General features: G+C 43.5%; 1 protein-coding gene across 7 annotated transcripts in view; it reads left to right on the forward strand.

Annotated features, from left to right (window-relative positions):
- LOC100551564 (armadillo repeat-containing protein 12) overlaps nt 1-14535 on the forward strand; it is an 80179-nt gene extending 65644 nt beyond the window's left edge. The window contains exons 1-6 of one of the 7 annotated variants that reach the window (XM_062978430.1): nt 6251-6395; nt 7912-8069; nt 9997-10131; nt 12006-12179; nt 13496-13567; nt 13888-14535. In XM_062978430.1, coding sequence (XP_062834500.1) covers nt 7935-8069; nt 9997-10131; nt 12006-12179; nt 13496-13567; nt 13888-14475 — 1104 coding nt within the window. In that variant the 5' untranslated portion in view covers nt 6251-6395; nt 7912-7934 and the 3' untranslated portion in view covers nt 14476-14535. Of the gene's footprint in view, nt 1-6250; nt 6472-7875; nt 8070-9996; nt 10132-12005; nt 12180-13495; nt 13568-13887 lie in introns of those variants that run through there. The other 6 variants (XM_062978429.1, XM_062978432.1, XM_062978435.1 and 3 more) reach the window with 6 other exon arrangements.
- Nucleotides 14536-17239: the final 2704 nt, after the last annotated feature.

Raw genomic sequence — 17239 nt, forward strand, 5'->3', positions numbered from 1 at the left:
GTTTGGGGATGATGAGCTGAAGATAAGCGAGAGTCTATGCCCAATAGTTTTTGTAGTGCCTTCCAAAAACGAGAGGTGAATTGAGATCCACGGTCTGTGACTAAACTCTTGGGCAATCCATGTAGTCTGAAAACATGTTGAAGGAATAGATCTGCAGTCTCTTTGGCCGTGGGAAGACCTTCACAGGGAATGAAATGGGCTAACTTGGTGAAAAGGTCCACCACCACTAGGATCGTGGTGAATCCACAGGAAGGTGGTAGGTCAGTGATGAAATCCGCAGAAATTATTTCCCATGGCCGAGATGGGGTAGGAAGGGGATGCAGAAGCCCTGAGGGCTTCTCCCTTCTTATCTTGGAGCGCTGGCATACTGGGCAGGTGTTGACATATTTTTCCACATCTTTGCGGATCTTGGGCCACCAAAAATCCCTTAGGATCAGATGCATGGTTTTAAATAGTCCGAAATGCCCTGCTGGTTTGCAGTCATGACACAGACGAAACGCTTTCTCCCTGCCCGGTCCGGGTGGGATATAAACATGATTTCTATAGCATAGCAGTCCATCTTTAAGCGAAAAGGGAAAATGCAGACCTTGGCGAAGTTGGTCCTGCGCCCAGGCATCTGCTTGCTGACTAGCCCTGATTTCTTGAGCACAGATGGGTCCTGGAGTAGAGGAAGTTGAACCAATGGGAGTGGATTTAGTGTTCCCCACTGTGAGCGTGGCAAAGTTCTCGGGTTGTAGTAATTGGGATTCAAAGGTCTCCTTGCGTCCTGCAGCGTATTCCGGTTTACGTGACAGGGCGTCTGCTTGCTTGGTTTGGGCTGGGGTCACATAATGAATCTGGAAGTTAAAACGTTCAAAGAACAAAGCCCAACGTTGCTGCCTCTGATTTAGTTTGCGGGCAGTTCTTAGATGTTCTAGATTTCGATGATCAGTGTGGACTTCAATGGGAAATTTGGCCCCTTCTAGCCAATGTCTCCAAGTTTCAAAGGCTGCCTTTATGGCCAGTAGTTCCTTTTCCCAAATGGTGTAATTTCTCTCTGGTGTGGTTAGTTGACGGGAGTAAAAGGCACAGGGATGAAGGTGGTCTCCCACCGGTTGTAAGAGTACAGCCCCAATTGCCACATCAGAGGCGTCCGCTTGCACAACAAAAGGGGTTCCAGGATCTGGGTGCTGTAGAATTGGCTGGGACGTGAATAATTTCTTTAGTTGCTGGAACCCTTTCTCTGCTTGATCAGTCCAGCGGAAGGGCTGTTTTCCACGGATGCAGCTAGTGATTGGGTCAGACCAGCGGGCAAAATCTGGAATGAACTTGCGGTAATAGTTCGCGAACCCCAAGAAACGCTGCACCTCTTTCTTGTTAGTTGGCGCCCGCCATTCCAATACTGCTGAAACCTTGGCTGGATCCATGGAGAGCCCTAGAGGCGAGATACGGTAACCAAGGAAATCTACCTCTTGTAGATCAAAAGCGCATTTTTCCAACTTGGCATAAAGTCCATGATCCCGCAATCATTGTAACACCATTTTGACGTGGTTCTCATGTTCTGATTGTGATCTAGAAAACACCAAAAAATCGTCCAGGTAGATTATCAAGAACCTATCTAGATAGTCCTGAAAAATGTCATTGACAAAATGCTGGAACGTTGCGGGAGCTCCGCATAATCCAAAATTCATAACTCGGGACTCGAATAATCCGAATTTGGTCTGGAAGGCGGTCTTCCACTCGTCCCCTTCTCTGATGCGAACTAAGTTGTAAGCCCCCCGAAGATCCAGCTTGGTGTAAACCTTGGCTCCTCGAAGCCGATCCAGTAGATCCGAGATTAAGGGCAGGGGATAGCTGTTCCGCTTGGTGATATTGTTCAATGCTCTGTAGTCCACCACCAAGCGTAGTTCCCCTGACTTCTTCTTCACAAACATCACTGGGGAGGCGGCTGGGGATTGAGAGGGTCTAATGAATCCCTTACGAAGGTTTGTCTCTATGAATTCCCTGAGAGCTTCTTGCTCTGGTTCAGTCAGGGAGTATAGGTGCCCTCGCGGGATCGGGGCCCCCTCCACCAGGTCAATGGCACAGTCATAAGGTCTATGTGGGGGTAATTTCTCGGCTTCCTTTTCATTGAATACATCCCAATACTCGGAGTACTTCTTGGGCAGGGTGATGATGGGCTCGGTGTCTGTGGCATGGCAGACCTTGGCTACAAGGCAATGGTTTTGGCAGTACTGTGAAGCAAACTGCAGTTCTCTGTTGGACCAGGAGATGCTTGGGTCGTGGAGAGTCAGCCATGGAATTCCCAAAATCACAGGGAAATGGGGAACCTCGGTAACAAAGAAGGAAATCTCTTCCATATGTTCCCTTATCCACATCCTGGTGGGTTCCGACCACTGACTTACGGGGCCCGTCTTGAGGGGGCGGCCGTCTATGGCTTGCACCACACGGGCATTCTTGAAATCATGATATTGTAATCCCAGAGAGTCGGCATACTCTCTATCAATGAAATTGTTGGTGGCTCCGGAGTCTATCATGGCGTGGATCATGACGGGTCCCCTTTTTGCTGACCATAAGGTGACCACGAGAAGGAACAGGACCCCGGTTGGCGGCTCTTGAACGGGTTTTTTGACCGGGTTGGCGAGCCTCTCTACGCCCGGTCGTTGGCTTCCCCCGCCGGCTGTGTGCCAGCCGGCTCAGACGCCTTCATCTCCGTGGAGGACGCCGCCGCAAGACGGGCGGCGGGCTTCCCTTTGGCTGGGCACTCTCTGGCGAAGTGGCCCCCGTTCCCGCAGTACCAACAGAGGTTTAAGCGTTGACGACGGGCCTTCTCGGCGGCATCTAATCTGGGACGCACGTTGCCCAACTGCATCGGCACCTCCTCGCTTCCTCTGGGGTATGGGGTTGGTGGTGGGGGTCTCCACACTGGACGTGGCTGAACGCTGGCGGGAGCGGGGGGTTTTGCCCCAGCTCTACCGCTCTGGCCTCGAACCCACTGTTTCCTGTTGGCAATCATGACTTCAGCCCGTAAACATTGATCAATGAGTGCTTCGAGGGTCTGGGGAGGATCCACCTTGGAGATTTCCTCCAGCATTTCGATGTTGAGACCCTCCCGGAATTGTCCTCTGAGGGCTACATCGTTCCAGCCGGTGTTGTGGGCCAGCACTCGGAACTCGGCTATGTACTGAGACATAGGTCTGTCTCCTTGGAAGAGGCGACGGAGTTTGTGACCGGCTGCCTCCAAATTGTCCTCGATTCCCCAAGTCTCTTTAAGGTGGTCCAAGAAGCGTTGCGCGGATCTTAGGTGTGGAGAGGCTTGGTCGAACAGTGCCGTCGCCCAGTTGGCCGCTGGCCCGTCTAGAAGACTGTAAACCCATGCCACCTTGATGTCTTCTTGGGGAAATTCGGCAGCACGGGCCTCTAGATAAGCTTGGCATTGGCGACGGAAAACATGAACCTTAGAAGCTTCTCCAGTAAACTTGGTTGGCAACGCCATGGCCGGTAGACGGATTCCGCGTTCCTTCAAACCTTTTATTTCTCCATCCTGGGCATTGAGCTTATCACGGATTCGATCCACCTCATCCTTGTCGATGGTGTAGGTAATCGGCTGGCCGCTCGGCCCAGGTACGGTTCCGGTAGACATTCTGGCCGAGGTTAATTGGTGCTTAGGGTGGCGGAGTCAAACTGTCACGACCCAGGCTACAGAGCACCAATAACCATACGCAGAGGCCAGATTCTATCTAATATCTTTATTAAGGAAATATATAAGATTAATAAAAATAAATGTAAAAGTTAGTTCAGAAGCAGACCTTTCAGGAAAGGTCAAAATTAGTCCAAAAAAGCAATGTCCAATATGAAATATTATGTTCCAAAGTTGTAATCCAATAACCGAAACACTCACTTTGCCAGGCAAAGTGAGGGGAGATGACAAGGTCCTTTAGTCCATAAACTTGAGCAAGGCTAGGAAATAACTTGATACTTGAAGCAAGGCTTAAAACGTGGAACAAGGTAACAAGGAACAAGAACAAGGTCCGTGGAATAACTTGGTAAAATCCGTGATACAAGGCAAGGTATAGTCCTGGAAAACAAGCAAGGTCCGTAGGTAAACAAAGGCTGGAAAGCAGGGCAAGGCTTGAGCAGGAACGAGGCTTGAAACGGAGCGCGCTGTCCAGACACAACTCGCTCCGGAGGCTGACGAATTGACTCCGCGAAGTTACTACGCGGGTAAAACACCTATGTAGAGTCTAACTTTCTCGCCGAAGCAGTTCTCTGGGAACCAGAAACGAAAGCTAAACTCTGGGACCAGATGTTTGACTCCCTAAAGATTCTCACGGAAAGCAGTCTTAATTGGCTACATTCTTAGCTGCAATTCTAGCACTCCTGCGCGAAGCTGCTTCCAAACCCCTCTGTTGTTTACAAAACTCACGGCGCAAGAACACGGGAGATGTGGGCTCTGGGTTTGTTTGACATACTTCTGGGACACAACTTTCTTGCAGGTGCAAGGTTCCCAGATCTGCCTGGGAAAGATCTGGCTGAGAAGATTCCAGTTCTGACTGGGAAGGTAAAAAACCCAAGTTTTCTTCTTCATCAGGGATTACAATGTCCTGAGCAGGACTACAAGGCCCATGGGTCATCACAGGGTTGAATCTGTGGCAATCCGGGTGAAAACGGCCCCACTGAGTCAAAGGTCAGCGGGGGGGCATTCTGAAGGCGAGGGCAGTTCATGAGTGGCAGGCAGGTAGCCCTGGGTGGCCCCCTCCGCACCCATCACGTAATCTGAACCTTTGTGGGTCTGTTCTTGTAGAGAAAATTGTGCCGCAGTGCGAGGAAACTCCGTTTTGACAGCTTTGACAGGTTTTGACAATCAGCTGATTTGCTTCTAAAAACTTTATTAATTTGAGAACTGGTGGTCTCCTTGTGACGGTGAGGCCCTTTGAGTTAGTGATGTAGAAGATGGTCATGCTTGGGATCCAAATGAGGGAGATATGACTGGAAATAGGGGCTGGGGGGTGAAACCGTGGTTCCACGGTTTGCCCAGAGCAAGAGAAAGGGAGGAGAAGGCAGAGCGGCTAAGATCGCGAGGGAATTCATGCTTCAGTGCAAGGAAAGATACAAAATAGCCATAAGAAGAGAGGTTAGAGTAAAGAGATTCTTTTATTAGGGGTTTGTTACATAGTTAAAAGTTTGAAAGGCACAGGGAAGGAGCAAAAAATACATCTTAAGTTGCTTCTCGGGCATGCAGGCATGGCCGGATTGTTCCCAGCATGGCTCCTTCCGATCGGCGGAACTCCCTGCTGCATGTCAGATTAAGCTGAATGCAGATGGCTGCCCAGGTTCAACCACACTTCTGCCTCTGGTACCAAATTGTCAAAGAAGTAATGGCTCTACTTAATTGAGATATACCTGTACCAAGTAGGACTGTTTGCCTGCCTAACCTGATATTTTTTTTATTCTAGCAATGGTGAGAAACTTCTGAAGTTTGTGGTATTTTGCATACACTGGGAGCTACTGTGTCCTTGCCTCTGTTAAATTTGTTTCAGTGGCAAAAAAAGATGACTTTTCTTTTAACAAAGTGTGTGCTACTCTAAAATATAAGTAAAAGTGTGCTTGTATGATGTATCAGTAGTGAGGTTTTATTTGTAAACAAGATATACAAGGAGCATGCATGTTATTTTTTTAAAATCTGTTCTTTTTCTTGATTTTGGGCAAATTCTGTACATGCAAGGGCAACAGGAACCTTTGGGAAACCACAACAGTGACCAGGGATGCATCCACTCTGTAGAGTTTGTGCTATTTAATACCTCTTTGACTGCCATGGCCCAGTGCTAGGGATTCATGAAAGTTGTTGTTTACAATGTCTTTAGCTTACTCTGCCAACAGTAGTGCTGGTATCTCACCAAACTACAACTCCCATGATTCCCTATCATTGAGTCATGGCAATTAAAAAGTGTCAAACTGCATTAATTCTGCAATGTAGATGCATCCTAAGGAGATTAATGAAACTCATGACCCCTGTATTAGCTATCGCTGTTCTGGACATCAGGACAGAGTGGAATCTTTTACAGGACTAGCTACCATGGAGATGACAAGAATTTACCCTGTGATCCTGGCTTATGTTCTACTTACCGTTGAGCTATGATTCCTCCCACATCTTACTGCTTAAGATCATCTTAAGAAATATTCAGGAGACTTATCTCTCATATGCTCTCACAGTGATGTGCAACTATTGACATGATAGCCATAGGTGACATCACAAACCATGTACAATGAATGGTCTTGCATCTGCATAGGTGGGATACTTGCCTGTGGCCAGAGCTCAAGCAGATACCATAGAAGATACCATGATGAGATACTATGAGCTGCTAACTAGAAAAAATGTGGTCATGGCAACTACAGGAGCTACAGCTATCTATCTGGTATCTAAGACTCTTCTTGCAATGTTCAGAAGCCCACCCTACAATCCAGAGCTATTCAAGTTAGCCGGTGAGCCCTGTAAGCTACAGGAAGATAGTAAAGCATTCTAAGTGTATGCTTGTTCTTTGTCCTTACAGAAGGGAAAAAACCATGCAGCTCAATAACCAGACCTTGTGAAAGTTAGTTTTAGGGACTGTGATTCTAAGAATTTTCCAGACTGTAGAATTCTGGGAGACTTGATTCAACCAAGGAATCTTTTCCGTCTCTGTCAGTATCCATGTCTTGAAACTTTGAATTTCTTGCTTTAAAAAGTTTGTTCTTCCATCATTATTGTGCTCTCTATCTCACCTGAACAAATGTTAAAAGAGGCAAAGAAAGCTGGAGAGATGAGATAGCTCACTTGAGTTGTTTCTATAGCAGAAGGGGCAGGGAGTAAAAGGGTCCTACTGGGATTTGATAAGCAACAAGTTGATGTGTGCAGCAGAGAGCCCATTTCCCTAATGAAAACAAGATTCTAATTTCTTTCTCCTTCTCATGATCCCCTTCTAAAGGCACTTCCAGACTTCAATTATACACATTCTGAAGTGGGTTTAAGAAACCCACTTCGGTGCACATTATAGTCCCCACACTTCCCCCCAAAACCCACCCTTTCCTGGTTGGAGTGTTTAAATGCTGTCCCACTACCTTCCGGGAGTGCACCCAGACACACAGAAGCTCCCAGAAACAAGCCCTTAACATTAAAACAACTTACCTGGCTGCCATTAAAGTACTTCGGGAGTCCTCCTGGTGCATGGGGGGGGGAGGAGCAATTTTCCTCCTCACCCCCTCAACCCCAGTCTCCTGGCCCAATCCACACTGGGCCCACACCTGGAAAGACCCAAAGCTTGTCAAAGATCTGGGTCTTACCAGGTATCAAATTAAAACAGGGTTTTCCTGCTTTGTCTCAAATTAATTTGGTTTTACCGGAGGCATTGTTTGGTAAAAGTGCGAGAGCTCATGCATTCAGGGTCCTGCCTGGATGGGCCCTAGGAAGAAGAAGGAAACCCTTTCGACTCATGATGCTCCTATGAATGAGAGTGCTCCAAGAGGTCATCAACGGCATTGCTTAGGTCTGGCAACTCAGGCCTGTGGCTTTTTTTCATTTAGTCCAATCCACTTGTAGAGTGTTCCCCGTCCTTTCCTACAACCTTCCATTTTAACAGGCATTATCGTCTTTACCAATTAGATGTATCATCTCATGATTCATTTGAGTTAAGACAACCTTAGTTAGAATCTTCCTGCTAACATGGCCATTGGCTATGCTGGCTGGAGAATTCTGGGAGTTATAACCCTAAAAGTAACTTTTCCAGACCCAACCTATAGGACAGACTAAAACTCTCATCTATAAGAATTTTCCATACCTCCCCTTGCTCTGATGTGAAAACATATGGTATTGCATTACAAAAATGTTTTCAAGTGATTTCTGGACTTTTTTGATCCCAGCAGGGCAGTGTTTCACTTCTGGATGATTGCTTCTAGGAGTTCCTGTTGAGTACTACCCAATGTCATCTGCACTAGTGAATGTTCCCGGGGAGCTCAGGAAACTCCTGGAGGCCCTCAGCCCAAATCTTGATGATGATTCTAAGAGGACAACACTTCATAACATCACTCAGTACATCTATCTGAAAGAATCAGAGGTGAAATTCACAGGACATAGAATGCAATGTTGAATATCAAGCCTCAAACAGTTCTGCAGCTCAAATTCAGCTTCTCTCTTGAGACTTCTCACAATCCTGTTTATATTTCACTAGCAATCAATGGTACTCAGTGCACTTTTATACACTTGTATAAAAGAAACCCAGAAAGGCAAGCCACGTGTTTCAGCTAGAAAGGGATTCAAGTGCCCTTTTGCACCAAGAAGCATTAGACAGGAGTTTTATCAGAAGCTGACATATACTACAAGAGATGGGAGATTGTAAAGGTTGGGCAGGTTTTTGGATGAATCAGGTTCTAGTCTCCCTTGAGGCATCCAACTCACCCCAGCATCTCAGACCAATTTTTTAAAATTTATTTATTTATATCTTTCTTTTCTCCCAAATGGGATTCAAATTGGCTTACAATATGAATTGAAACTGAGCAGTTAAATGATTTTAAAAAAACACATTAAATACTACATTTAATTAAAGTCCTGTTTATTATTTTTATGTTTAAGTTTAAAACAATTTAAATACTTAAAATATGCAATGCATATTAAAAGAACACAACCAGGTGCACATCACTCCAATCTGGTCAGCCAAGGCTGAAGGCTGGTTTAAACAATCACATCTGCTTGCCAGTGAAAAGAGGGCAGAAAAGGAGCAGATCAAACCTTCCACAGGAGCAAGTACTAAAATTTAGTAGCAGCCACCAAGAAGCCACTTTCTTAGTTTGGAAGGGTAGTTGGATGGAGGGAAAGTCCTTCCCGTAAGACTCAGGCAGGCTCACATGAGGACATGTTTTTGGATAGGCTGGACCTAAGATATCAGCGGTCAAAATCAGTACTCTGAATTGTGGCCATAAATTGACCATTTGCCAGCAAAGATGCCTTCAGTAAGGCAGTTATATGCCATATAATATTTAATCCAGATGCTTAAGATATTTTGCCATGAAAAAATAATTACTGAAACTGAAACTGAAGGCCCTGCCACAGCATACAATTATAATACTTTGATATCACTTTCACAGCCATGGTTGCGTTTTAGTGTATCCTGGGATTTACTGCATCCTGGGATTTGTTTCTAATCCTGTGATTTGTAACTTTTGGCAGAGTATTCTAAATTAGGCAAAAGTAAAGGTTTTCCCCTGACGTTAAGTCCAGTCGTGTCCGACTCTGGGGGTTGGTGCTCATCTCCATTTCTAAGCCGAAGAGCAGGCATTGTCCATAGACACCTCCAAGGTCATGTGGCTGGCATGACTACATGGAGCGCCGTTACCTTCCCGCTGGAGCAGTACCTATTGATCTACTCATATTTGCATGTTTTCGAACTGCTAGGTTGGCAGAAGCTGGAGCTAACAGTGGGTGCTCAACCCGCTCCCCGGATTCAAACCTGGGACCTTTCGGTCTGCAAGTTCAGCAGCTCAGCGCTTTAACACACTTCGCCACCGGGGGTTTCGTATTATAAATAGCCCTCCCTAAATTACAAATCTCAGTATTCCATACGATGGAACCACAGCAGTTAAAGTAGATCATATTGCTATAAATGTGCAATCACCCTGTTCCTCATATTGGGAGAAAAGTAGAATATAAAGAAATAAGTAAGTACATCCATGCTAATAATCCAGTGGGCCCGTGGTATCCATTGATATTTAATTCCAGGAAAGAAAACATGTTGCATGCAAACTTCCACGGACTCCAACCAACTGCATTTTAATGTTTTATCTAGACATTCTTTTTTTTTCTCAATTAATCTCCAAGGTATTATAGGATTCCTTATACCCATTTCTGAAATTCACCAACTCTTCACCTGCAAAAAGGATGTGAAATAGTTAAATGAGTGTGGAAAATATTTAGCATGCAAATTCTGTTTGGTGTACATTTAAGTTCAGCCACATTCACATTAGATAATCTTTTTTTCTACTTTCCAGGCCAATATCTGTACCAACGATGATATAAAACTGGTAGCATCATTCCTGGATGATGACAATAAAGTCATCAAAACAGAGGCACTGAATGCCCTCAAAGCTTTCACTATAATTTGGAGGTTTAAAATCAAAATCCAGGTAACCATTTTCATTTCTAACATGGTTGAATTATTGCAATAGCTCTTCATTTAAATACCTCTTTAAAGCAAAAAAAAAAAAAGCATTCTATAAGCAAATGGCACTATACAGCAAAATGACACATGCAGCACAAAATCATAGTATCAAATTCAATACAAATAACTTGTTAACAGTGTTCCCTCTTCCCCAAACCAAATCAAGAGAGTACTTAAGGATTTGGGTTGCTGTGAGTTTTCCGGGCTGTATGAACATGTTCCAGATGTATTTTCTCCTGGTGATTCAGGAGAAAATGCTTCTGGAATATGGCCATACAGCCCGGAAAACTCACAGCAGCTTGGTGGTTCTGGCCATGAAAGCCTTCGACAACACAAGGATTTCATCAGCTGTTGCACCACCCATAATCCTTTTTGCTGCCGCATGCTTTTAATTGTAATTCTCTGCTGAAATATTTTTAATTTTACCTCTTTATCAGAGCTGATGATTTTAACCTGTTGATGGCTTTGTGTTGTGGTGTCATTTGACTGCATTTGCATGTTTTCTAATAGAATGTTTCAGTCATTGCTTTTTCTTTGGTATTTTGCTCTTGTAAGATGTCCAAGAAATGTATTTGGGAATATGAGGCAGAAACAACAATCTGATAAGAAATGAAAGAAATAAGGACTGGAAGGGGAAAAGGCATGCCTCTGAATGATACCTTGGGAGAATTTAAACAAGAAAAATGATATGTAGCAATGGTTGAGTCCTCATTTATCAACCATTCAAAGAAAAATCATCTGGATTTTGGGACATTCATATAGTGGGAAAAAACTGTGTGAAAGTCTCACTGCTCTATTATATTTTCCAGTGGGATTTCCTGACTATTGAGAAACACATCTTTGACAAAGGAATAAAGAATAAAGAATTTTCTTTCACCACTGCTTTAAAGTAGGAGTTGAGACAAAATGGTTAATCATAGCTATTCTTTCCATTACTTCCTGAGAGCACAGTGCCCTCAGTGGCAGCATTTTTGACTTTGTTTTTAATTTATTTGTTTTCTCAATGTTGAATTGAAAAGGATTACAGAAAGGACAGAGGTTGTCCCAGGTGGCCAAAAAGCCCAGATTCTATGACACAGGGAATCAAAACGTAAGTCAGAATAAATGTTAGGAAGCTTGGTCCTTTTGTCTCCTTTACATTTATTCAGGCTGAAGTACTGTATAATCTCTTCCTGCAGAATGTGACATACTTTGAAAGTATTAGGACAGCAGAATAGGGAGGCAAGAAAATGGAAGGGGAAAATGGAGAATGTTAATCCTGCTGTAAGGACCAGCTAATTTTAGGAAACTCAAGGATAGATGCTCCCCCCAGGTATTCATAGAACCATCGAAATTTGGGCTACTATGATGCATTTCGAGTGACAAATGGGAGTTGTAGTTTAGTGAGGCACAAGCGCTCTTTAACAGATTAAGCTAAAGTCGTTGTAAAACTACAACACTCAGGATTCTGTCGTACTGATCTATAACAGTTAAAGTAGTGTCAAACCGTATTAGATACATTCTGGGATGCTGCCATCTGTCATGAAGCCTGGGATTTGTAATTAGTAGAGACAGTGGAACTCCCTGGCTGAAATTTCCAAATATCCTTTCTGCAAATCCCCTGTCCTGGAGGACATTATCATGGCAATGTAAGAAGACTTGGAGAGCTATAATTGTTTAATATGAAATGTCTCTTAAAGTGATACATTTTGCCATCTCTGCCCCTCAAGTGCAGAAAATACTACAGTTGAACCAGTTGCAGTAACTGGTTCCCATCTAGATAATATTCTCCAGAAGGATAGCTTGTACAATTTTTAAATGAACCACAGAGAATGCAGATGTTTTTGGTTTGCTATGCAGGAATATGTCCCCAAAGTTGCTGAGTTGGTAACAAATACTTGGGACACCAATCTGCAAGTAGCAGGGTTGAGGCTACTGAATGGACTGCATATACCAGACAACACTCACCCATTGATGAGAAGACTGCTATCAAATTTCATGGATATTCTGCTTATGGCAAACACTTTGGCCAAGGTACAAAATTACATCTCTGCTTCTTTTTCAACATTGTCTGGTACAGGAAAGTTAATTTTTTTTAAATGACACACGTAACCGTATCTATACAATTTGTGTTGGTAAAGTTCTCAGAACTATTGGGATCATAAACATTAGTGCAGACCTCATGCAGACCACAGGTTTCCCACTACTGTCCATCCTAGCTCAATGTGTTTTTTTCCAGTTTCAACTCAGGCAACTTTCTTCTTGGCTCCTAGTTTGTTCAATATTTATTGGATAGTGTTCCTCCTCCTATAAAGATGATTTTTGCACTTCTAGAAATCTTTTAGTTCCATTAATCAAGAGGTCCTCAAACTTTTTAAACAGAGGGCTGCTTTTCCATCCCTCAGATTGATGTGGGGCTGGACTATAGTTTGAAAGAAACATGAACAAATTCCTATGCACACTGCACATATCTTATTTGTAGTGCAAAAAACATGAAAAAACAATACAATATTTAAAATGCAAAGCAATTTTAGCCAACATAAGCTTACCAATATATCAATGGGAAGTGTAGGCCTGCTTTTGGTTGATGAGATTGTCAAGTTAATTAGGATTGTTATTGTTGTGTGTCTTCAAGTCGTTTCATACTTAAGACAACCTTAAGTCTAAAGTTTAGGGCAGGGGCTGGGTAAATGACCTTGGAGGACCGAATCCAGCCTGCAGGCCTTCGTTTGGGGATTCCTGCCTTAATCTAATACTTCATCCTATGTGTGCAGTGCCATGCTGGCTACCAAAGCTAAGTTACATGAAGAGCTATAGGATTTCCCCATGTTGACAGTTTCAAAAGACTCATCCAGATTGGCCTAAAGTGTGAATTCCAAAAATAACTCCTTGAATTATGTGGGATTTTACCTGTTGTTTTTCCCACCATGTATTCAATTCCTTTGGGGGAATTAATAGTAATTTCTTGGATTTGTACCAAGGTTCTTTAAAGTTTTCTTAAACTGGGATATATAGTGTGAAGGGCAAATATTGTTTTTGATTTTAAAAATTGTAGTGCAAAAGTGTTGTTCAACTGATGTATTATAGCACAACAACAACAACAACAAAAAGGTTTTTTGAAAAGAAAGGAAAGGAGAAAAAATGTATTGCTCCTATATGGCTTGGAATAAAAAAGAAAGCACTAAACTAAAGATTGTTATTGGTATCTGGAGTTTCCAGAAAATGATCTGTGTCAACAGAAACATTGCATGGACATTTTAAATGTCTTGAGAAGTACAGGAACAAATATCACAATCTCTTGACACATTCACCTGAAGGAACCCTAAGACTGATATTCTCTGTTTTCTCAGGTGCAAGTTCTCAAGTTTCTTAGCACATTAGCCCAGGAAGAAGACCTTTTGTACGACATCATGAATAGTCAGGTAAGGGCCATATGAAAGTGTCATGGTGGGAAGGGAGATGAAAATGATCCTTGGAAAACTGCTCTAGATATGGCTGGAACAAAACTATATGTGCATATTGCCTGAGTTATGCAGCACTATTTTCTAAATTTGAATTTCCTCACATGGGTATTTGGAGGGGAGTCATACATGCCTCCTTGAATTCCTTGGGGAAATGTAAGTGTAACAAATAAATACACAAAGAATTAGTATGCCATGTAACACACCCCTAGTATAATCCTCATGTGGATGAAGAGGAGGAAAAACTTTTACTAACACCAGCTGTAATCTCTCTCTCCAAGGCACCCCCTGAATTCCTGAGCCTTTTCCAGCCTTCTTTACCTGGGAACCTACTTTGCGAGTTGTTAATATTTGTGGAGCGGCTTAGTGCTGGGCGCCTGTCCCCGCAGTACCAGTCAGTACAGTGGCAGTACAATGACAACTCTCTCCATGAAGTCATCTTTGGGGACAACTCTCGCCTCTCTGACCGGTTACTGGCTCTCATAATTCATCCGGAGGAAGAGGTACAGACTGAAGCCTGCAAAGTCATCCTCAGCCTCCGACTCAACAAGGAAGAGAGCCGGGTTCTCAGTGGACCTCCCTTTGGGGCCAACATCAGTGTTGGCCCCTTGGAATCGACAGGAATTAGCCAGGCCAACACCTCCAGCCTCAGCAACCACCCACTTAATTCCAGAGCTTCCCACCCCTCTGATACTGTGGGGAATGATGGCACCCACGATGAGAGTGACCTCAGCTTTTACCCCCTTCAAACCTTGGATGACACTGGCCACAGTTTCCACCCCATGGACAGCGGACGGATCGTTGAGGACAACTCCAGGAGCAACCTTCACCCAGTTGATTGTTTGGACAATGACAGTAGCAGCATTTAAGAACTCAATTTATAGAGGGGGAAAGAAACTAATAAAGAAATTGGAAAAGAGATGACAGAACCATGGGTTTTAGAGTTCAGTTTCTTCTTCTATCTTATTGCTCACTGATGTGATACATACTTCAGGTAAAGGTAAAGGTTTTCCCCTGATGTTAAGTCTAGTCATGTCAGACTCTGTGGGATGGTGCTCATCTCCATTTCTAAGCTGAAGAGCCGGCGTTGTCCATAAACACCTCCAAGATCATGTGACCAGAATGACTGCATGGAGTGCCATTACCTTCCTTCCAGGCGGTACCTATTGATCTACTCACATTTGCATGTTTTCAAACTGCTAGGTTGGCAGAAGCTGGGGCTAACATAGGAAGCTCACCCTGCTCCCTGGATTCGAACTGTCCACCTTTCGGTCAACAAGTTCAGCAGCTCAATGGTTTAATCCACTGTGCCACCGGAGGCTCCATGATACATACTTACAAGCGCCAAATTTATTCACAAGCTAAGTAAACTACAAATTATGATAAGATTTTTAATTTAAAAAATGAAATGAAAAAGATTTCACCTCAATATTATATGTTGGAAGGATAATATTTTTGTGTAGTACTGTGGGCCCCTTAAACTGGGCATAAGTTACCGCATAGACAGGCAACACTGTCACTGATGAAGGCCAACTTTCACTCTTACTGGTGGGCTACATAGCCATGGTTTTTTTTTTAAATTAACTAAGAAGTGACATGACATCCACTAATTTGGGAGGCATCAGAGAAAATATTTTTTTTTAGCCTTAAGCCCAAGAAGTTAGACTCCGGTGTTTTAGGGGTCCCTGCATAAACAGGGAAGTGTAAGAGCTTGATCTGTTAACTGGTTTTGTACTTTTCTGATAAGCTGTTATGGTTTTGACCCAGATAGTTCACAAGTATCAATAAACAGGGTGAAATACCTGTGATTTGAAATGCGTCTTTGATTACTTTACTGACACTTCTGTTTGCTACATGAAGAACTTTTTCTTAAATCAGTTGGGAGACAGTTGATACTACCTCTGCTATCCACATCAACATGACTACTCTATGGTCAGTTTTCATGGCAACTCAATGTAGTTTCCTCCAGCAGAAGAAATAGCAAGTCAGCTAATTTTCTGCAGAATATTCATAAGAGAAATGGAAATTCCATGTTTAGGTCTTTCTTCTTCTTTTGTATCATTAGTATTTTTCTGTTCTGGAAAAGCTGGCATGCTGATGTTGGTGTGTTGTTGTTTTTGTTGTGTGCCTACAAGACATTTTTTACTTATGTCAACCTAAGGCAAAAAGTTTTTTTTGGAAGGGGGGGGGTCTTATTAAACAAAGTTCATTATCACACAGTGATATACCCTGCCTCTGCTGCCCTTTGCAAACTAGTTTCTATGGATCCTATCACATGATGCATGGTCCTTTTCAAAGCTAAGCCATAGGCACCTGTAAGCAAAATATCCTTTTGAAAGACAGATTTCTAATCATCTTCACTCATCCTTCATTTCTCTGTGTGAATCAGAGGTGCCGCTTTTGATGTGTGATCATACTCCCATTTGCACCTCATCTGCAGTACTGATGTCATGTCCTTTGTGGTGTGATATGAGGGAGTCTTTTCCTACTGCTCAATTCTTCTTTGTTGAATTTACCGACATGACACTTCCAATTGCAGCCACAGAAACTTCCTGAGTAAAGCCATACAAGTTTTCCACTTTCCCAGCATTGTTTTCTTTTTACTTTTAAAATTTTTTGGAACTGCATAACTTTATAGGAACAAATGTATGTTTTAATGTTCCTCCTTTGAGACAGAAGTCACAAATTTGCATGGTTGTGCATGGTCTGTTATCGAGCACTTTAAAACAGCAGTGGCTGGTGAGATCCAGGCTGCTGTGGTTAAGCCTAGTGAGAAAAAGAAGCCAATATTCCAGAACAGATCTCACCAAGTTGATGCAGAAGCCACCGATGTCTTTTATTTAATTTCAGCTGAAAGTGATGCCAGCCCACAATAATTTGCCAAAAATAATCTGAGATACATTACACAGCAAAACAGGCATTTTTATACATGTCAGATTCAAAGTTCCCAACACCCCGAGCTGGACCTGGCTTGATTGGCCAAGCCTAGATGATGTCAAGAAGGTCTCCCTGTGGAGGCGGGAGTCTGGCATGCCACAACCAATGGGAGAGTGCTGGCTGCTTCTGATGCAAATTTCCCTTGGTCCAATGATGAAAGAAGGGCTGGCAGGTCTCTGAACATTGGGTGAGATGATGGCTGATGGTGGGATTCAGTATCCCTGATGTATGGACACAATGACCCTGATGGATCCCAAAACCTTTTGTGATGAGTCATGGGCCATGTAGTCCCGTTCCTGGCACTGTGGTGCTAGATGAAGAGGAAAACTTGGGTTTTTCACCGTTTCAGTCAGAATTGGAACTTTCCCAGCCAGATTTGGAAACCTTGCACCTGCAAGAGATTTGTCTTCCAGAAGTCTGTCAAACAAGCCCTGAACCTAAATCTCCTACGTTTTCTCGCCATGAGTTTTGTAAACAACAGAGGGGAGTTCAAGCGGCCTCTCGCAGGAGTGCGAGGATAGCTGCTAAGCATTCAGCTGATTAAGTCTGCTTTCCATGGGAAACTTTAAGGAGTCACACATCTGGACTCAGAGAATAGCTTTCGTTTCTGGTTCTCCAGAGAACTGCTCTTTGGCGGGAAAACGGGACCCTATTTAGGTGTTTTACCCACAAAGGGATCTTGCGGAGTCAATTCGT

The sequence above is a fragment of the Anolis carolinensis genome, chromosome 4 (genome assembly GCF_035594765.1).
Source record: "Anolis carolinensis isolate JA03-04 chromosome 4, rAnoCar3.1.pri, whole genome shotgun sequence".
NCBI classification, from domain to species: Eukaryota; Metazoa; Chordata; class Lepidosauria; order Squamata; family Dactyloidae; genus Anolis; species Anolis carolinensis.